The following is a 23,649-nucleotide window of genomic DNA, read 5'->3' as shown; positions in this document are numbered from 1 at the left end:
GCTTGACCCATAGTCTCCAACCTGTTTCCAAAGTCTTCCCACGATTTCTTCTTGGATGCTGCAATTATCTGTTTGGCTTTGTTTCTTTCTTCAACATAACTTTCTCTGTCTACCTGGGTTCTGGTATGTAGCCATTTTTGATACGCCTTCTTTTTCCTTTTACAGGCTGCCTTGATTGTATCATTCTACCAAGCTGTTTGCTTCATCCTACTTTTACACACTACTGTTCCAAGACATTCTTTAGCCACTTCTAGTACTGTGTCCCTGTACCTTGTCCATTCCTTTTCCAATGACTGTAATTGACTACATTCAACTAACTGGTACCTTTCTGAGATCGCTGTTAAGTACTTGTGCCTGATTTCCTTATCCTGAAGTTTCTCCACTCTTATCCTCCTACATATGGACCTGACCTCCTGCACTTTCGGCCTCACAATCCCAATTTCACTGCAGATTAAATAATGATCAGTGTCATCAAAGAATCCCCTGAATACACGTGTGTCCCTCACAGCCTTCCTGAATTCCTGATCTGTTATTATATAGTCAATGACAGATCTGGTTCCCCTGCCTTCCCAAGTATACCGGTGAATGTTCTTATGTTTAAAAAAGGAGTTTGTGATTACTAAGCCCATACTGGCACAGAAATCCAAGAGTTGTTTCCCATTCCTGTTGGCCTCCATATCCTCTCCAAATTTACCCATAACCTTTTCATACCCTTCTGTTAGATTTCCAATCCTGGCGTTAAAATCACCCATGAGCAGAACACTGTCCTTGTCCTTTACTCTAACAACTACATCACTGAGTGCCTCATAAAAAATATCCATCTTATCTTGATCTGTCCCTTCACAATGCGAATATACTGACACAATCCTAATTTTCTTGCTAGACACTGTCAAATCTATCCACATCAGTCGTTCGTTTACATACCTAATTGCAACTACGCTGGGTTCCATTTCTTTCCTGATGTAAAGCCCTACACCCCATTGTCCATCATTAGTTATTTTTCTCCCCAAATAGCAAAACTCCTTTACTACTTTAAGTGTGTCATTTCCTAATCTAATTCCCTCAGCATCACCTGACTTAATTCGCCTACATTCCATTATCCTCGTTTTGCTTTTGTTGTTGTTCATCTTATATCCTCCTTTCAAGACACTGTCCATTCCGTTCAACTGCTCTTCCAGCTCCTTTGCTGTCTCTGACAGAATTATAATGTCATCGGTGAACCTCAAAGTTTTTATTTCTTCTCCATGGATTTTAATACCTACTCCAAACTTTTCTTTTGTTTCCTTCACTGCTTGCTCAATATACAGATTAAATAGCATTGGGGAGAGGCTACAACCCTGTCTCACTCCCTTCCCAACCACTGCTTCCCTTTCATGTCCCTCGACTCTTATAACTGCCATCTGCTTTCTGTACAAATTGTAAATAGCATTTCGCTCCCTGTATTTTACCCCTGCCACCTTTAGAATTTGAAAGAGGGTATTCCAGTCAACATTGTCAAAAGCTTTCTCTAAGTCTACAAATGCTAGAAACGTAGGTTTGCCTTTCCTTAATCTTTCTTCTAAGATAAGTCGTAGGGTCAGTATTGCCTCACGTGTTCCAATATTTCTACGGAATCCAAACTGATCTTCCCCGACGTCGGCTTCTACCAGTTTTTCCTCTCGTCTGAAAAGAACTCATGTTAGTATTTCGCATCCGTGGCTTATTAAACTGATAGTTTGGTAATTTTCACATCTGTCAACACCTGCTTTCTTTGGGATTGGAATTATTATATTCTTCTTCAAGTCTGAGGGAATTTCGCCTGTCTCATACATCTTGCTCGCCAGATGGTAGAGTTTTGTCAGGACTGGCTCTCCCAAGGCTATCAGTAGTTCTAATGGAATGTTGTCTACTGCCGGGGCCTTGTTTCGACTCAGGTCTTTCAGTGCTCTGTCAAACTCCTCAAGTAGTATCACATCTCCCATTTCATCTTCATCTACCTCCTCTTCCATTTCCATAATATTGTCCTCAAGAACATCGCCCCTGTATAGACCCTCTATATACTCCTTCCACCTTTCTGCTTTTCCTTCTTTGCTTAGAACTGGGTTTCCATCTGAGCTCTTGATATTCATGCAACTGGTTTTCTTTTCTCCAAAGGTCTCTTTAATTTTCCTGTAGGCAGTATCTATCTTACCCCTCATGAGATAAGCCTCTACATCCTTACATTTGTCCTCTTGCCATCCTTGCTTAGCCATTTTGCACTTCCTGTCGATCTCATTTTTGAGACGTTTGTATCCCTTTTTGCCTGCTTCATTTTTATATTTTCTCCTTTCATCAATTACATTCAATATTTATTCTGTTACCCAAGGATTTCTACTAGCACTTGTCTTTTTACCTACTTGATCCTCTGCTGCCTTCTCTATTTCATTCCTCAAAGCTACCCATTCTTCTTCTACTGTATTTCTTTCCCCCATTCCTGTCAATTGTTCCCTTATGCTCTCCCCCAAACTCTGTACAACCTACTGTATAGGATGGGTAAATGTGCTGTGTCAACACTGTTAATCTTGGATCTGCTGATTTTTATTTATTTCAAACAAGTTTTCGGGTTAATGGGCCGTCTTCAGGAAACAAGGGACACTAGGTTGTAGGTAACCAAACATTATAAGCAAAAATACAATCCATATGTATAAGAGTGTTAAGCATCAAATGTCATATTCATATTTTCAGGTTCAGGACTCTTCTTACGGATCTACATATCCGTAAAAACTATGTTGTGAGTAAAAATCAGTGACAGTTAACTAAAATTGTATTTTAAAAATATTGTAGTGGTCATAAAGTACCCCCACCCCCATTGTTGTACACATTACAGAAAATGCGTTGGTATTGACAAGATTGCGCTAAGTGATATTTTCAGGTTCTGGAGCCTAGTTACTCATCATTACCTACTTAAAAAGTATGTTTTTAATAAAAGTTAACAACAGTTAATGAAATCTTTTTTAAATTTTTTGTGGTGGGCATAAATTAGCCCACACCCACACCCGCCTTAGTAGTCCACATTACAGAAAACACATTGGCATTGCTAGGTTTAAGTCCAGGAGGGTGGTAGGATGCAGGGAAATGTTGCAGAGCAAAGTACCATCTTCACATTTTATGGAAAGTAGTAACAGGTGGGAGACTACAAATGGCCCATGTAATATAGCAGGCAGTCAGGTCCCATGTTTCTTATTGTGGAGCATAATCAGCAACATGGTACTGGGTGTCCCAATGGCAGATACTACTTCTGTATCCATTCATGTATTTGGCTTCTTTGGGGGTTGTCATTTCTGTATACTATACTATACAATACAATGAACACATTAGTTAGTGAACAACTCCATACTTTTATGTGGTGTTCTGCCTTTAGTGGTGTAGGATTTACCTACCAATAGAGGCACTGAGATTTTGGTGTTTGATATATCCTGTAGCGGTTACCATATCTATATAAATTTCTTTGCCATGTTTTTGTGTATGACCTGCCTAGTCCTCCTAGTCCTGTCTGCTGGCCCAAACCATACTATGTTGTATGGTATCCTCAGTCAGCAGCATTTCTCAGTTGCTGCTAGAATACAAATTATTCTTCATGGTTTGCTGACCTGTTAACATACCTCACTGAACTGAGTATCACACTAAACTAGATTGGAACTACTCCATTGAATGAGCATATAAAATGCTTTCTGCAGTTTGTCAATTTTAAGTTTCTGTCAGTTAATCAGTCTTATTCTAATTTAGTAATATGTGGCCATTTGGATTTCTAGTGAGATGTAAACTCTTTATGCTAAGCAGTAATTTCTTTTAAGTTCACCCCAGGCATGTCATTCTTGAGCACTCTTCTGTCAGTTAAAGCCAATGAGTTTCTTGATGTTCTTGTCCCAGCGGTCTTGTGGTATTCCTGTTGGACTGTTCCTCTCCCTTGGGCAGCACTTCCAACTTCCATCATTTCATCTCACTACATGACCTTTCCATTTCCATTTCAGTGCATTAAGCCATGTTCCTAAATCATTGGTGGAGGGGGTGAGAGGTTAAGGCACTAATTTAGTATTACAATTGAGAATAACCTTAGTCATGACAATTTACTGCAATGCAGAATCCAGACATCTCCATTTATTTAAATGTAATGTTTTGCATACATCTCTTTGTAAATATTATTTTTACAGTTTATTTATTTATCTAAGTAAATTATTAAATGAGCTCTACTTTAAGAAATCTACATCTACATACATACTCTGCAAGCCATCATGTCGTTTATGGTGGAGGGTACCTTGTACCACTAGTAGTCACTCTTATTTCCTGTTCCACTTGCAAATGGAGCAAAAAATGACTGTCTATATGCCTCTGTACAAGACCTGATTTTTGGTCTTTGCAGACTTTATTAAAAATGTACATTGGCGACAACAGAATCATTCTACACTCAGCCACAAATGCAAGTTCTCTAAATTTTCTCAATAGAGTTACTTGAAAAGATCATCATCTTCCCTCCAGGGACTCCCATTTAAGTTCACAAGCATCTCTGTATTACTCGTGTGTTGATTGAACTTACCAGTAACAAATCTAAGGGCAATCCTCTGAATTTTAGGCGGGTGCCAGGTTGAGATTGAAATATGCTCACTATTTTTATGTACTTAAATTTGTCATATTTCATGACAGTACCTTTTCCGTGAAATGTTTACAAGATGATATTTGTCTTGGCTTCAGTTGTCTAATGGAAGTATGATTCCACAATGCAGTTTCGTTGGCTGCAGAAATGACCTGGTTCAATGTGTTTGCCTCATTTTTGGTGCTTCAAATACCATCTCTTCGAATGTGGTTTCTTCTTAAAGTTTTTATAAAAAAAAGTTGTAACATAATTTATTTTTTCTGTTCACTAGCAAATTATTTATGACGGCGACCTGCACATTGTTCTACTGTCCACACATACACACCAGGAGTTCACTGGCGACTGACTACAGTCAAAGACGACTCCAGCGTCAAAGACATTTTACACAACACACAAGCTTCCACTTGTAATCAGTCTCTTTGATATTCTTCATCATGTCTACTAATAGTAATCAATATGCTGTCACTCTCAAAAATATAAGTAAATTAACATAAAATAAGGTAAATTACAAGAAAAAAAATTCTGACAAATATATAAGAAAACATTTAAAATTTGGTATCGACAAATCCAGTAGAAAATAACACATCTCCCAGATCCATTACAACTGCTCCCCAGGGCTTTTGTTGTTATGAACATACACAACAAAATCCCGACCACACCCAGTAATGGATCTGTATTACACAATTAGTACATTAATGATGCAGTCTGATAAGCTCTTGCAAATTTGGACTCTTTGAATCTGTGGACTTGTTACTGGCTGTGGTTGCAATGATCCTTTCCCATCAATCTCATACACAAAAAAATTCAAGTAAAGAAATTATTTAACATGACAAATATACATGGCACAAAACATACATGAGAAATATTCTAAAATACAGCATACAGATTGAAAACAATAGTAAGATAAAAATAATTTGCTAGAATAAGACATCTACAACCACTTCTTTGGTCACCTGTGCCAACTGAATCTCATAATTAAATTTTTTGTTCCCCATATTAATGTTAATTTCATTTTGCTTACATATTATAGAATAAAATATGATACTGGACATATATAGTGTAGTGTTTTTTTCTATATATTTGCCTTTTATATATTTTTACTTCTGATTTCCTTTTTAATTTTTTTATGTATTTTTTTTACTCATGTTTTTTTTATTTTGTATATTTTTTTGCTTATGATTTTCTTTTTGAATTTTATATATGTGTTTTTTTTACTTTGTATATATATATTTTTTTGCTTCTGATTTTCTTTTTGAATTTTTTTTCTTATGCTTTTCTTTCTTCTAGTACAGCTAAACAGCTAAAGACACATCAGTATTATCTTTCCTTTTTTTTTCACTTGCCTCTGTACTACAATATTACTACAAGTCACATTCGTGTGAAGAAGAGTACTTTCGCTCCCCACAACATCAGTATAAAGAACAATAAATTGCTCATATATCATGAGGCTTTATCTAAAATTGGTTTTGAAACTTATACCTTTGCATTCATGTCCTCACATGCATGCCTTCACCCACAGGGAAGACTTAGCTTCCAAAAATTAGAAAAATTCAGAAATGCTCACTATGGAGACTTTTTTTTTTTTAAAAGAAAGTAAAAAGAAATTTTTCTCTCATTCTTTGTTACAACAGTGTTTTTTCATCAGTTTCAATTAACAAGTAACTTCAAATTATTAATTTATACATGCAAATATACATACTTGGTTGTACAGGTAGTTTTGTTCTAACAAGCATATTCCAGTGGAGGACTTTTGTTTTAGATGAAAACAGGTTATTTAAATTTTGAAATTATGATTTGTGTTTATACATTTTCAAAAAGACAACATTCCTGAGACCAAATAATTTCTTTGACTTAGGGTACACCAAACGATAAGCATTAGGGTGTGGATTTTCTATTACTTCAAAAGGCCCAATATAGATATCAAAGAATTTTTTAATTTCTGAAGTTAACATTTTTGATTTTTCATGAGATTTGACCAGAACAAGATCCCCAATTTTGAAAGTGGTTAATTTTACCATATTGTTATGTCTTTTATTCCTCTTTTTCCCCTTGTTTCCTCATAGTTTCCCTGACAATGTCTTCTCTCTCTTGCATAGTTAAAGGTTTACATTTAGGAAATTCAATAAGTTCTGATATAAGATTTGGAGGTCTGATATTAAACATAATCTCATATGGTGAAAATCCTGTGGAACTATGTTGTAGACTATTCATAATATCTTCAAAATTTCGAATGTGCTCAAACCGGGTTGGATGTTTATGGCTACAATAGGTTCTGCGAAGTCTCCCAATTTCCCTCATATATCTTTCTGCAGGATTGGTGGATGGAGAATAAACAGATATAAGTATATACTTCAATTTTGATCTTTCAATAAACTTTTTCCAAAATTTAGGGGTGAACTGTGAACCATTATCTGATAATATAGCTTTTGGTTTACCCACCTGTGCGAAATAATCTTTCAATTTTATTATAATTTCATGGCTAGTAGCTTTGTTCACTGGATATAGTTTAATTAATTTTGAAAATACATCTACCATAACAAATATGTAACAGTGACCACCTTTACTCTTTGGTAACATTCCATATAAGTCCACAGCGATAAGATCTAAAGGTTTTTGCGGAATAATGTTTTGCATGTCTCCACCACGTCTTTGATTGCTCACTTTAACTCTCTGACATTTGTCACAGGTTGCCAATTCTTTTCTTACATTCTTTCCAATATCATAAAAATAAACAGTTTCTTGTATCTTTTGAACGCACTTCTGTATCCCACAATGACCAAAACTTCCATGGATGTAAATAATCAGCTTTTCAGCATCTGCCTCTGGCCAACACAGTTTCCAGTTATCAGAATCTACATCTGTTCTCCGAAATAAAATCCCCTTATGTAATTTGTAAAATTTATCAAGTTTCTCATACCCCTTCTTGCCTAAAGATTCTTTGATTAATTTCCAACTTTGATCTAAATTTTGATTTTTTTCTAATTTTGTTACACACATCTCTAATTGTTTTCTCATTTTCCACCCCTTTCAGGTATCTAATTTTAAATTACTTTTCCTCCTCTTGTTCAAAAATCTCCTTTTCTCCCCCAATTGGTAACCTTGAAAGTGAATCAGCTACTACATTCTCAGAACCTTTTATGTCCTTGATTTCAAAGTCAAACTGTTGCAGAAATATTGCCCATCTGCTCAGTCTACTGTGGTATAATTTGCACTCTTGTAAGTAACTCAAAGCTTTGTGATCCGAAAATACTATGGTTTTATGACCAATAAGGTAAATTCTAAATTTCGTAAAAGCCCAATGAATTGCCAAAAGTTCCTTCTCTGTGACTGTGTAATTTTTTTCATGCTTGAGCAACATTCTGCTCGCAAATGCTATGGTACAATGTATCTTAACTCATTCTCTACTCTTTCTTGAAATAGCTCTGCTCCAAGCCCATAATTACTGCTATCAGTGTTCAAACAAAATGGTAAATTAAAATCAGGTCTGTGTAATAAGTGTTGCTTCCTCAACTCTTGCTTAATTTTATCAAACTCTTCCTGACAACTTCTATCCCAAACCCAAACAGTGTTTTTCTTAAGTAACTGACTTAAACATGGTGCATTCAGACTCTGATCACTTATGTTTTTGGTAATAACTGCATAACCCAAAGAACAATTTTAATTGTTTTTTAGTTCTAGGAATAGGAATTTCTGAAATTGCTTTAATTTTTTCTGCATTTGCCAAAATTCCCTTGTCTGTGACAACATGACCCAAAAATTTTAATTCAGCAACTGCAAACTTACATTTCTCTAATTTCAATGTCATCCCCCCTTTCCTAAGTTTTTCACAAACTGACTTCAAAATCAAAAAATGTTCCTCCCAATTTTGCTCTGTAACCAAATTGTCATTTACATAAATTATCAGTTTAGATGCAAGTTCTTGACCCAGTACATGATCCAAAGCTCTTATAAATTCGGAAACATAAGAATTTAACCCAAATGACACAACACAATATTGATAACTCTTACCATTGTACAAGAAATTGGTATAATTTCTAGAATTAACTGAAAGTGGTACCTGATGAAAACCCAAAGTTAGATCCAAACTTGACATATATTTTATATCTGTAAATTTATAGAGTAACTCATCAATATTTTCAGGATGGTCTGTCTGTCTGAGCAAAATTTTGTTTAAGTGTCTAGAGTCCAAAACCAATCTTACTCCCCCATCTTTTTTCTAAACAACTACTAGAGGATTATTATATGCACTGATACTCCTTTCTATTATATTACATCCTTCCATCTTTTTCAGCTCTTTCTCGACAGCAGGTCTTTTTGATATTGCAATACTGTATGGTTTTATGAAAAATGGTTCATGTGGTTTTACCTGAAGCTCACACTGATAACCTTTTACCATACCAGGTATGTCACTGAAAACATCACTGTATTCCCACAGCAGATTCTCTCATTGTTTTTGCTCCCCAGATAAATTTTGTGTTTCTGAAATTTTCAAATTTACTAAATTCCCAAATTCAACTTCATCAGTATCAAATCTATGAATTTTAATGTTCTCCAAACAATTTTCTTTTAGTAAATTGATACTGTCAAAATTTCCATTACTCTGATCACCAAGTGTGTTCACAAAATTTGTCTGAATGCATTCCCTTTCGCTAGTTTCTATCAAAAGTTTTCTTCCAACCCAATCAAATGCTGTATTTACTTTTACTATCCAATTCATACCCAAAAGAAAATCCTCATTAAATTCCTGAATTACAAAACATCCGTGTGTGAACGACTTGCCTTCAACTAAAAATGTCACTTCCTTTCATCATCATCCAGGAAAGTGGCGAAATTGGACTGAGCAAAAAGAATAGGTAATTGTACGGGCGCTAATAACCACGCAGTTGAGCGCCCCACAAACCAAACATCATCATCATCATCATAAAAATGTCACTAAAGTCTGGCTTTTTACTAATTTACTGCTCTTCCCATTAGCACCTTTCATCTTTACCCCAACAACTGGCATTTCAACATAATCTTTCCCCACTTTCAGTTTCTTGCTTAACCTTTCACATATTCCCGAGATCTCACTTCCTGTATCAATTAAACATTTACCAATCCATGACCCAATTTCAACTTTTATATAAGGACTGCAAAATTGATCACTTTTCTCAGAACCTGTATCCTCATGTAATAAATCACTTAAAAGTTCCCCATACCTATACCTATACTTATCAGAATCATATTTTGATCAAGTCATCCAAAGGCTTTGTTAAATGAATAAGTTTTTGAAGTTCACTTTTGCAAAATTGTTTCATGCTCCCATCTGATTCTCTATAGTTCTCCCATTCAAAAATTCAATTTTGATTCTAGTTTGTTTAAGATCATCCCAAAAATTTTCCAGAAATTTTGATTCAAATTCTGAAAAGGTCATCCCCACAGTTACAATCTGGTTTGCCCAAATCAAAGCTTCCCCTTCCAAGAATTTTTTCACAAATTTAATTTTCATATCATCTGGTGAGCGAGGTATAAAACAATCCTTACAATACTCTATAAAATCAACGGGATGTAAGGGTCCATCTACTGAAAAGTGCTTCACTAGAATATTAGATACAAGATTGTATGTGTTAACATTGTGATTTTTGCTTTGAAATTCAATGTCAAAACTTTCAAGTTTTTCGCTAAGTTCTTTGACAGATTTTTTGTTTTCTAAATCATTGCATTCTACTTTTTTTTTCTAGAGTAACCAAACAATTGTCAGTTTTTTGTTCTACATTTTTTACTAAAACTTTTGTGTTCTCATCCAAATTTTTAATTTCCCCTTTTATCTCATTAAAATCAATTAAATTTCTTTCCCTATCTGTCAGTAACTCATTTTTTACGGTATTAATTTCATTGCTCAATTTAGCATCAATTTCATTTACTTTTGCTTCCACAGATTCAATTTTTTCCTCAACACTGCCAACTCTGTTCGAAAGATCACCCACTTGGGTATTGACTGCTTGGACTTGCAACAAAATGTTATCAATTTTTTCATCCCAGTAAGTCTTATTGTCGTCAATTGATTGTTTCATTTCTTTCGTGAAATTTACAAGAAAACTTTTTAAATCAAATTGATCAGTTCTTTCTGTTTCATTTGACCTGTCCTGATTTTCCAAGTCTATTAAATAATTTTTTTTTCTACTTTAGGCACAATACTCTTGAAAATCTCATAAGTCATTCTTCTTCTTCTTCTTCTTCTTCTTCTTCTTCTTCAATAAGTCATTGTGAAGGAAAAAAAATTATAGCTACACAACAATACAAAACAAGATAAAAATATTGTTTTAACAAAATACGAGGGTTTTGTGACATATCTGGAACTCTGTTCTACTGTTGCAAATCCACGTTTTCCATCCATGTGATTGTTGACCAAAATTCTTGAAATTACTTCCTCTGTCGAAAATTATATTTTTTTGCCGAAACATTTCTTCTCCAAAACTTTTACTTTCCGATGAACACAAATACTGTAACACACATTCTGAAAAACTGGTATGAACACACAAAAATTTTCTTCTTCGTAGCACTGTTGAAGATCATGTGAACACAATATCCCGGCTACAGTCCCCAGTTGAAATATGTTATCCCGGCTGAGCCCCCAGTTGAAATATGCTCACTATTTTTATTTACTTAAATTTGGCATATTTCGTGACGGTACCTTTTCCGTGAAATGTTTACAAGGCGATATTTGTCTTGGCTTCAGTTGTCTAGTGGAAGTATGATTCCACAATGCAGTTTCGTCCGCTGCAGAAATGACCTGGTTCAATGTGTTTGCCTCATTTTTGGTGCTTCAAGTACCATCTCTTCAAATGTGGTCTCTTCTTAAAGTTTATATAAAGAAAGTAGCAACATAATTTATTTTTTCTGTTCACTAGCAAATTATTTATGACGGCAACCTGCACATTGTTCTACTGTCCACACACACCAAGAGTTCACTGCCGACTGACTACAGTCAAAGACGACTCCAGCGTCAAAGACAACACACAAGCTTCCACTTGTAATCAGTCTCTTTGATATTCTTCGTCACATCTACTAATAGTAATCAATATGCTGTCACTCTCAAAAATATAAGTAAATTAACATAAAAGAAGGCAAATTACAATAAAAAATTCTGACAAAAATATAAGAAAACATTTACAGATGTAGATGTAGGATTCTTCCATTGAATAGGTGTGGCATCTGCCTTACTGAGAAGTCTTGTGTGGTGTTTTCACTTAAAATTTCTTTGTACGCACATTCCCATAATGTGACTGCTTCCAGTGATTAGTTGGCAGTTGTGTAAACAAACAGTACTGGATCTTTCTACCTGTCTATGGGCAATATGTTAGATTGCTTTATGTGTAGTGTTAGTGGTCAATCTGTGTACTCTGCAAGTCTTCCACTACAGTTTTTTGATTTCTTTGTATATATCGTCATCCACAAAAAGCTTCACTGAACTTAGGACGCTATCCACCAGGTCATTTATATATACACTGATGGGGGAAAAATCACAACAGCAAGAAGGAGTTTGTGCCATAAACAAAAGTTGATAGTGTTTCTACTTCTGAAAGATGAAATTTATTAAGATTTTGCGCCAGTCGCATGAGAGTGGTTCTCGTAACGCCACTATGAGGATCAAATCAGATTTGCTTCAAGTACGTGCTGTAATGGTCATGAGTGCCAGTTACCTCTGAAATTGGTGACTTGACAGGAGTGTAAGCACTGGACTTGATTACTGGTTGTAATGGTCACAAGAATGTATGGTTGCAAGAAGACCAGTCCGGACGACCAAGTGGGACTACATGTTTGGCATATGGCACTGGTGCAGCAGCTGCAGCAGCAATTTCAGCAGCAGTTGGCACCACAGTGACACAATGGACTGTTACAAATCGGTTACTTCAAGGACAGCTCTGAGCCAGATGTTCTGTGCTGTGCTTTTCACTGAGACCAAACCACTGCCATTTGCGACTTCAGTGGTGTCAAGTGAGAGCTCATTGGAGGGCAGGGTGGAGGTCTTTTGTGTGTTCTGGTGAAACCTGGTTTTGCCTTGGTGCCAGTGACAGCTGTGTGTTGGTTAGGAGGTTGCCAGGTGAGGGCCTGCAACCAACCTTTCTGCGTGTTGCACACACTTGACCTCACCTGGAGTTATGATTTTGGGGTATGATTTCATATGACAGCAGGAGCACTCTTGTGGTTAACGTCCATGCACTGACTGCAAATTTGTATGTCCATCTGGTGATTTGACAGGATAACACTCCCTCACATACCGTTATTGTAACCTGTGGTGGCCAGGTGTAGGGTTAAGCTCTCTCTATACAGCTTAAGCATTTTCGTGGACTTACTTGTTGAAGAATGGTGGTTCTGCTTTCTAGCAGTGCCGATGTCTTCTGCTAGCACCAGACGCTTCTCCGAAGATTTCACTGCTAGGAAGGGGAAATTTTCACTCTCTTGCTCTCTCTCTCTTCTTATTTAAAAAATACGCTACTCTTGGAATATCATTCAATGCATCAGAACATATTTATTTCCACTTTATGACGTAAACCGACACACCCAGAATCAGTTAATTACACGTTTTTGAACACAATTAATACATAAGCTTTTATCGTGGCTGACTATCCACCTCCAGTCCACATACTCTCAACAGCGGTTCAACGTCTAATAAACAGTCACTATTTCGAGTATCTCCATTTGTTTTTTAACAATACAATGCTACGTTACTCTTTGCAGCTGGCCACAGAGCTTCTGGGCTGTATTTGCTTGTTCTTGGCAGGTCACACTGAACACTTGCCAGCACTGACGAATTATCTCCCTTCCAGTTTCGCCTGCACAAACAATAAATGAGTGCAGTATCCATGCTCATCCTTACGCCCTGCTTTAAAATAACGCATGTTCGAAACGGCTGGAACACAAGTGTCTCCAGACTTTCGTAAAATTCTGGGGGCACTACCAACCCAACATCCTCTATACAGTGTGTCAACAAGAGACATCATCAGATGACAACTCCAACATCACCCACAAACAGCATTAACCATCCCTGTATTAACCAATGACATGCAACGGTCATGGAACTCCATCCCACAAATTGACGTCTGGCACCTATACAGTGCGGGCACCTATACAATGCAATACATGCATGTTTGCTTGCTTGAATTTAACATGATAGTGGGTGTACTGGTTATTAATGTACTAGCATGTTACATTTGCATTGGTTTATCTTGTGCTTACATTACCCTATGATCTTGCAATGTTAATCACTTAAATATGTTACCTATAAAAATGTATTCTCAAACTTTCACTTCTCTATTTTAATTGTTTTTTGGTGTTGTGGTTTTTTTCTGTCGGCATTTTTTCTAAAATTAACGAATCTATAAACACGCACTTGGAGTATGTATGAATTACTTTTATGTCTGAAGATACCTCTCTGCAAACAATGACATGCTACACTCTGTGTGTCGGTTGTGCTTCTCTCTTTTTTTTTTTTTTTTTTTTTTTTTTTAAGGAATTCTTCAATCCAGTCCCAAAGTGTGCCTGATATTCTGTATGCTTAGATTTAGTTCATTAGAGTACAGTACAGAACTATATTGAATGCCTTCTGAAAATCAAGGAACTGGGTGCCAATGTCTAATTATTTCTGGGTCTTGTAGACAAACGGAGCAACCTGAGTTCAACACAATCATAGTTTGTGAAATCCAGGAGTTTTTGGGATGACTGTTCAATCCCGCATCCAGCCATCCTGATTTAGGTTTTCCGTGATTTCCCTAAATCGCTCCAGGCAAATGCCAGGATGGTTCCTTTGAAAGGGCACGACTGTTTCCTTCCCCATCCTTCCCTAATCTGACGAGGCCGATGACCTCGCTGTCTGGTCTCCTTCCCCAAACAACCCAACCCAGGAGTTTTTGACCTTCAGAAATCTCATAATATGTGAGCATAAAATGTGTTAGAAAATTCTACAACATACTGCATTCAGCATTATAGGGCTACAGTTTTGTACATCTGTTCAACAACTCTTATCAAAAACTGAAATGACCTGCCCAATTTTCCAGTCACTGGGATTGTTTGGCTCCTGCAGTGATTGTGTACTTCACTAAAATTTGCTGCATGCACCTGAATGTTGTTTTATATCAGCAGATCACAAGCACTGAACATATCCCTCTTCATGTTCTTACCAACTGTCTCAATTTCTGTGGTTTTTCATTTTTTCATCTCAAAATCAATCATAGCCCATTTCATACCTGAACACTACGCACATTAATTTGAGAGCTTGGTATCAATGAGAAACTGCTTTCACCTTACTGCTGAATATATGTTGATGTTGCTCTTGTGTGTTTGAATTTTAATTTTTTTTATATTCATTTGATGAAAAATTTTCTCAAGAGCAAATGGTTCTAGACAATTTTGTTCACTAAGTCCAGACATATCCTGGAATGTGATCGGAGTTCAGTAATCAGATAACTATTGATCATTGTGTGTGTTGTTCTGGCTGTTTTGACAACCTACAGAAAAATGTGCATCAGTGTGCATCACCTTTTTGTTAGAGATGTTGTGCTCAGTATTAGACAACACTGATGATGAATATGAATCACTGCTGTGTTCTGTGTAACTGGTAACTTTAACTCAAATCTGTCAGTGCAATTGGTCCATAAAAGAATCAGTCATTTTTCAGCCCATATACAAACATGATTTACCAAGTGATTGGGAAATGTCAAATGTTGCATATAATAACCATGTATGGAAATTTCCCAATGAATGGCATTTGATTGTATTGTAACACAAGTAACTTAGGTTTGGGGTAATCTTTGTTTTTATGACCAGCAGATCATGGTTTCGTAACATGATGGAGTGCTTTTCTACTGATAATGACTAGACAGTTCATCAAACTGTACTTGCACCCAAAAATACTGCTGCAAGAGTTTGGTTAGAAGTCACACTGTGAATTATTTATTTCTGCTTATATTGTTATATTTGGTAGATTATGGATATTATATAATTCCATTACAACACCTGTAATGATTCTTTCAAGGAAACTCAATGTTCATTTTTTTCTGTAGTTTAGTTAATGAAATTTTCAACTTACTTTTTAGGGTTGTGTTCTGCAACTGGCAAGTCCGATGGTGAATTAACACGTGAAGAAAACAGTGACTTGACAAATGATCGTGGGTGTACTTCAGATTCGGAGTTGAGTCGCATTTCAAATAGGCATGGAAGCCCTATTGAACGTTCTACCAGTCCTGAGTTGTCATCAAACAGTGGTGGTGGCAGCTGGATTTGGGTATGTTGGAGCAGCTAAATTAAAATTAAAAATGTTTGTGTACTGACAGCTTTTCAACAAAAAGTATGAAATATAATTTTTTAATCAAAGCAAATTTGTGAGGGTTTGGGTGATTTCCAAACTGGTGGCAAGGCTTTGTACTCGTGATAAATAGGATTTAATTTAAATGCGTGTGGCCCAGCAATTGTCCATGAAGAGAGGCTCCATGACTGTCTTGTCAACAGGGACCAGGGCTACCAGCTAAGTTCGACATGAAACACTGCACTGGCAGGTACACACAGAGACTGCACCCAGCAGTTGATGCGTGGTGAGTCTTAGCAAGACTGACTGCACCTAAAGTCGAATGGCGGTCTGTCGCCCACCATGGATCATCAGCCCCACGTCAGGGGGAAGGGGTGGGGGGAGATGGCTGCTGCTCATATGGGACACCCGCATAACCCTGACATTTTACGAGATGATGATCAGAGTGACAGTCATAGAAATATTGCAGAATTGTAACGTGGCCAACCAGATGGAAGCCGGAGTAAGTTTCTCAGCAGTATTCACCAGGAAAGCCTACATTCACAAGTATAACTCCTTGTTTCATGGAGTGAGACCTCAGAATTGAAGAGAGGGGTACTGAAAATGTGCTCCAAAGCATGGACAAAGTGAAATAAATTAAATAAGGCTGACATAAAGAAGAGCTGTTAATAAATGGCAGTAAATGAGCCAGTCTCTTGTTTCCAGATCATATGATCATCTTTATTTTTATTTTTCTCAAGCATCTCATGAGATTTGGCTTTGCATGATGTATTGCTCAACTTACTGGTGCCTATAGTATTTTTGTGTTATATTTTACTTTTATTGCTGAAGGGTGTGATTTTCACTTGTTGTCATTGCTTTTGCTTCAGTGGTATAGTGTCCTTTATTTGCCTATTTAATCATGTTCTTAAGTTCATACTCTTCCACAAATATTTCACCTATTTAAAATGTCCAAAAGAGCAGACACCATTTTTGATCCATCAGCAGTTATGAATTAAGACACTGAATTGTAGACATTGGCTGTGAATGAGCATTGATGTAAATCTAAGGGGAAAGTTGAAAATTTGAGCTGGATTGGAATTCAAACCCACAGCTCCTGCTTACTAGGCAGTTGCTCTGACCTGAGCCATCTGAACTCAGTGGTCATTGAACTGCATGCCACCTGTCTGACCCATATTTTCAGCTTATCCACACACTATGAATGTAGTGCCCCTTGCCCATTGTCCTCATTACTCACAACATTTTGCCGATTACTGTAAAACTTCAACCCTGTTGTGCATCCTCATAAAAGAGATCATTGTCTGCCTTCACCTTAATTATATGTATGTGGTGTCTGTTCTTTCAGGCTTGTCTGAGGAACAGGCACCACATATATCTAATTAATGCTCTCCAAAAGAACAAACAACACAATTAAAGTGAAAATGGCCAATGATATCTTCAGTGTGGGTGCGCACCAGGTTTGAACCCTTAGGGAATCAGTGAAATGTCATAAGTAATGAGGACAATGGGCAAGGGGCACTACATTCGTAGTGTGCAAGTAAGTTGAGAATTTGGGTCTGACGGGAGGCGTTTTATGATAGTCCGTGCAGTTGCAATGACCACTATGTCGGGACTGCTAAATGATCAGAGCAACTGCCTAGTTAGCAGGAGACCCAGGTTCAAATCCTGATCCGGCACAGATTTCCAACTTTTCAATTGATTCACATCAATGCCCACTTGCAGCTAGTGTCTGTAATTACTCTGTGTCTTCAAAACAGTGTTTTGTAATGTCATACTCCCGGCAATTATTTGTAAACAGGTGGGACCAGGAGCAGAAATACAACCTCTTCCTAAGCGGAACTGGACAGCAAATCAGTTCAGTATAGTCCACGAGAGGGAGCTTTTGGCACATGATCCATATGCTCATGTGAAATGTTGTGAGAGCCTCGCTTTCCTTGTAAGAGACGTTGCTCACATTACGCCATACAACTTTGAACACTGCGTTCATTGCATACGAACATTTGTTGAAGCTAGCCTCAATGGAAGTAAGTAAACAACTGTTTTTTATTGCATACTTAAATTCTCACATGTCCAGTGTCATTTCAGTGCTAATGTGTATGACACCCCTCCTCCTCCTCTGAGTTTTCTTTTGTTGTGAATTCATTGCTTACATTGTCTCATCTTGGGTAGCAACACTTAGTAACTTTTGCCATTCCACAGAAATTGCAGAAAGCAAGTCTTGGATACAGGCAGTGCAAGAACACACAAAAATATAAAATCTGCATATAAATGATAGAAATTATGAAAATCCTCAAATATTTAACTAATTGTAGTATTTTAGTGTTTGCATATCATAGGGCATTCTCTTTAGAAAATTTTTGCATTGACTATGAAACTAAAATTACATGGTCCATCCATTTCATATTCCACACCTGTGTTTGCAAGGCTGCGGCATGGTTATCACTGATTAGCTTTTTTCATGTTGGCTGTTTTTTATTTAACAGTGATTTAGTTATAGAATGTATTTGTTTCAGAATTGTTGTATCTTAATTGTAAATATGCTGTGGCATTCCACATGTATACATGAGCTCCACAAGCTATCCTATACCACATGATTGTAAGAGATTCATGATACCAGCTTCTTATTAGATTTGCAGTTAGCAAATGGGAAGAAAGGTTATCAGTATCACCCTGTGTAAGTCGAAATTTCTCCAATTTTACTTTTATGGTCATTCCATGAAATATATGTTGGAAATTTGTTTTGGAAAATGGTCTGTGAGAATGTTAAGAGCAAAGTTGTTTATGGTGCACAATGCCTTATAGCATCTCCACAGAAATTCATGGGAATTTCTAAGAGATATTCATACAGATCAAATGATTCTGCAATGAAACATGTAGCTGTTATTTGAATCTTCTCGGACTCTTATTGTTTTAATACAACTTGATCAAGGCCCCAGATTGACAGACCATGCTTCAGAATTGATTGAATGAGGGTTTTGTGAATGATTTATACATCAATGACACTTCATCAAGGTCCACCAGCAAAATCTGAGTTTGAGATACGTCTTCTCTGAATATAGATTTATGCAGGAGTTCCATTCTATTTGGACTGATTGTCTGACGTATTTGGTGGTTGTCAAATGATATCTAGTCTTTCCATCTATGTATGCACATTACATTATATTTTTCTATGCTGAAGGTCAGTTGCCAATCTTTGCAGCAGGTCATTATTACTTTCAAGTGTTCATGCATTTTGTAACAATTTCTAACAATGTCACCATCCTGACAGATCTGTGTCATCTGCGAACAACTCAACAGAGCCATAAATGATGCATCTGCAAAGTCATTTGTAATATTGTGAAAAGCAATATCTTTGTCGCACTAATTTGAGGCATTCAGGATGCTGCTTTTGCTTCAACATTGCTTCCCAGTTAAAAATTACATACCAATTTCTGTTTACCGGCAAGTCTTCAGCCCACTCATACACTGTTCATATATTGCATGTGAATGAATAGACATGTATTGAAGGCTTTCCGAAATTCTATAAACATGACTCAGCCAGATCGCAACACAACTCTTATTTTCCACTGATTCTTTTCTGGCAACAGTTAATTTTATCATTAAGGTACTGGAACAACAAAACATTCCACATGACTAGGAAAATGTGCAGGGCCTTCAAATCTAATGCTGTGAGAACTCACGTAAGAGAAGTTACCATATTACGCCATATAGCTGCCATCTGTATTTGGTGAATGAACAGACCAGGAGGCTTTTCACACAAGCAATGATTGTGGGATGTATGTTTATTCCTTCAGAGAAATTGTTTGTCTCCAGAAGAAATAGTGTGGGACCACAAGAAATGTTTCATAATTCCACAATGTATTCACATCAGTGAGGCAGATTTGCAGTCTGCAACTCTGTCTCTTAACCATCCTTATAGGTCTCAGCTCAGTGTCCCGTCCTTCTCTCTCTCTCTCTCTCTCTCTCTCTCTCTCTCTCTCTCTCTCTTCAGGAGGCAATTAGTTATATTTGCTGTAGCAGATGGAGGGAGAAAATTGAAGTAATGAACTCAGTTTCCCAGCAAATCAATTGTAGTGAAAGAGCTGAGAGAAAGATGAGTGTGTAGTCTTCCAAGACACTTGATTAGTGTGACAGCTGTAGTAGCAGTCAGCTTAGTTCATTGTGTCCTTTATATTGTTCATGATTTCATTTATGAGAGAAGAGGTTTCTATGCAACTATTAAATCATATATCAGACTGGAACAAGTGTGGAGGGAATACAACCAATTTGGAAACAAATCAAAGGTTTTAATTCTGTGAAATTCAGAGTTAAAAAGTGTGTGTGTGTGTGTGTGTGTGTGGGGGGGGGGGGGGACGAGAGAGAGAGAGAGAGAGAGAGAGAGAGAGAGAGAGAGAGAGAGAGTGGGGGGGCCAGGAGTGTTGAGAAAGAGAGAACAAGTTGAGAGAGGGAGTGACGGGGAAGGAACAGTAATAAACTATGAAATTCATTTTCCTCTCTTTTGTTTTTTGTTTGTGATTATGACTTCTTTTTTACAATTTCTGTACTAAACAGGATGTAGCTGAAGCACATCATTTGCAGCTGAATGCAACACATTTCAGAGGTTTCTGCTCTGTTTGGCTGTGAATGTGTGTGTTGTTTTTTAGAAAAAGAGCTTATGTAGGGGTATATAATCGTTGGCAGTTAAAACGTATAGTGATTGATGGTATCCCATAGGAAATGGCAGCAAGTAACAGGAAAGGATACCAGGTGCACTCATTGTGAATGCTTGGGGTCCTCATTGAGCATGTTGAAGAGGACATTCCAGCAGCCATTTAGGGAACAAGGTGCAGTCAGCTAATGTTGCACACATTAGAACAAATGATGCCAGTTGTGTGGGCTCCAAGGTCTTATTTGGGTCTTTCCAGTGACTAGCAGAGAAGATTGAGAAGACCAGCCTTTTTTATGGAGTTTAACCAAAGCTTACAATTTGCAGCATTTTCCCCAGAACAGATTGTGGCTCTTCGGTTCTTAGTCGAGTGAAAGGACAGAAACGGAGACTTTGAAGGTTCTATAATGAGCTAAGCTGCAACTTCCTAGACTTATACCATAGGGTTGAGAACTGTAGCGTCCCCCTAAATGGGTCGGCTGTGTACCGCACATCAGAGGCTGCTACTCAGGTAGCTGACTGTGTGGGGTGCACACAAGGGTTTTTTAGATTAGGTGACTCTCCATCCAACCCATATAACGATAGCTGTAGGAAAGCCAAAATTATCCGAGCAAGATCGAAAGAAATGCATCTCTCAGGTGAGAGTATTACAATCTTAATAGTAAACTGTCGAAGCATTCACAATAAAGTGCCAGAGTTTGAAGTACTCATGAAAAGCAGTGAAGCACGCGTAATACTAGGTACAGAAAGCTGGTTTAAACATGAAATTGACAGCAGTGAAAGTTTAGGGGAAAATTTGTGTAAATCAAGAGGATAGGCAAATGGGAAATTGAGATTGTGTATTTGTTGCAATAGACAAGAAACTCAAATCCACAGAGATACAAATTGAAGCTGCATGTGAGATTGTTTGGGCAAGACTCAGTAGTATCAAGGGTTGGGCATAAAATAATTGGATCCTTCTATTGCCCACTGTACTCATCTCCTGATGTAATGAAAAACTTTAGATAAAACCTCAGTTCACTTGTACATAAGTTCCTCAATCATTGTAATCACTGGTGGAGACTTCAATCCTCCAACAATTAATTTGGAAAAATACTGTTTTGTTAGTGGTGGACATAATACATCCTGTGAAATATCACTAAATACTCTCTGTGAAAACTACCTAGAACAGTTAAAAACCCCACTCGGAATGGAAATATATTGGATCTATTGGCAACAGACAGACCTGACCTCTTTGCGGACGTCCACAATGAAATTGATATCAGTGACAATGATGTGCATGTGGCACCAGTGATTACCAAAGTACAAAGGGCAACTAAAACAAGCAGGAAGATATATATGTTCAGTAAACTAGATAAAAAAATCAGTGGTGTCATATCTCAATGAGGGACTTGAAACTTTCAGCACAGGACAGGAGCATCAAGATGAACTCTATCTCAAGTTTAAATGAATAGTTGACCAAACGCTGGAGAGAGATGTACCCTGTAGTGGGAGGGAACCTCTATGGTGTACAGTTACTGTAAAGAAACGGAGGTTATTGGAAAATGGGTGGAATACAAAGCATGGGGATATAAATAGAGAGATGCTGAATACAACTGGCTGTCAAGAGAGCAACGCGTGATGCCTTCAATGACTACTGTAGCAGGATATTGTCAAATGATCTTTATAGAATCTAAAGAAAGTTGGGTCATATGTAAAGGCTGTTAGTGACACCAACGCTAGTGTCCAGTGCCTAGTGAATGAGACAGAAACTGAAATTGAGGGTAGCGAAGCAAAAGCTGAAATGTTTAACTCTATTTTCAAAAGTTCCTTTACAAAGAAAAATGTAGAATTGTCCCAGTTTAATCCTCATAACAGTGAAAAGATGAATGAAAAAAGTATTGGCATTTGTGGTTTTGAGGGATGGCTGAAATCATTAAAACTGAGCAAAACTCCAGGACCTGATAGAATTCCTGTCAAATTCTTTACTGAAATTGTGAATGAATTAGTCCCTTTTCTAACTATAGTCTGTCGTAGATCCCTTGAACAAAAAAAGTGCGCCAAATCAGACCACACCAATCTACAAGCAGGGTGGTAGAAGTGATCCGCAAAACTATCGTCCAATATCTTTGACATCAATTTGTTGTAGAATCATAGAACTTGTTCTGAGCTCAAACATAATGAGGTATCTTGAACAGAACAACCTCCTCAATGCCAACCAGCATGGATTCCAAAAACATCGATCATGTGAAACCTATCCTGCACTTATCTTGCATGACATACTGACAGTTTTTGGTCAAGGCAATCGGGTGGGACTGTATTTCTTGATTTCAGAAAAGCATTTGACTCAGCACCACACCGATGCTTATCACCAAAAGTACGATCATATGGCGTATCAAGTGAAATTTGTGACTGGACTGAGGAGTTTTTGGTAGGCAGGATGCAGCATCTTATCTTGGATGGAGAGTCATCGACAGATGTAGAAGAAACTTCAGGTGTACCCCAGGGAAGTGTGTTGGGACCCTTGCTGTTCATGTTTCATATTAATGAACTCGCAGACAAGATTAGTAGTAACATCAGGCTTATCTCAAATGAAGTATTATCTGAAGGAAGCTGCATGAATATTCAGTCAGATCTTAATAAGATTTCGAAAGGGTGCAAAGATTGGCAACTTGCTTTAAATGTTCAGATATGTAAAATTGTACACTTCACAAAACAAAACAAAAAATATTATCCTATGACTATAATATCAATGAGTCAATGAGTCACTGTGGGAATTGGGCAACACATACAAATACTTTGCTGTAACACTTTGTAGAGATATGAAATGAGATGATCACACACACTCAATTGTGGGTAAAGCAGGTGGTAGACTTTGGTTTACTGATAGAATAACAGGGAATTGCAATCAGACTATAAACCAAATAGCTTGCAAATCATTTGTGCGACCCACCCGAGAATATTCCTCAAGTGTGTGGGATCTGTATCAAACAGGACTAATGGAGGTATTGAACTTGCAAAGTGAAGGGCACCACGAATGGTCATAGGTTTGTTTAATCTGCGGGAAATGTCACAGAGATACTGAAGGAACTGACCTGGAAGACTCATGAAGATAGACGTAAACTACCCCGA

The 23,649-nt window shown here is 37.3% G+C and overlaps 1 protein-coding gene across 3 annotated transcripts in view; it reads left to right on the top strand.

Annotated features, from left to right (window-relative positions):
• LOC126162642 (Golgi-specific brefeldin A-resistance guanine nucleotide exchange factor 1) overlaps positions 1-23,649 on the top strand; it is a 320,165-nt gene that overhangs the window by 168,073 nt on the left and 128,443 nt on the right. For all 3 annotated transcript variants that reach the window (XM_049919278.1, XM_049919277.1, XM_049919276.1), the window contains exons 24-25: positions 15,685-15,872; positions 17,692-17,917. In XM_049919278.1, coding sequence (XP_049775235.1) covers positions 15,685-15,872; positions 17,692-17,917 — 414 coding nt within the window. The remainder of the gene's footprint in view (positions 1-15,684; positions 15,873-17,691; positions 17,918-23,649) is intronic.

This window comes from Schistocerca cancellata, chromosome 2 (genome assembly GCF_023864275.1).
Source record: "Schistocerca cancellata isolate TAMUIC-IGC-003103 chromosome 2, iqSchCanc2.1, whole genome shotgun sequence".
NCBI classification, from domain to species: Eukaryota; Metazoa; Arthropoda; class Insecta; order Orthoptera; family Acrididae; genus Schistocerca; species Schistocerca cancellata.
This window is presented reverse-complemented; position numbering and strand designations above follow the sequence as displayed.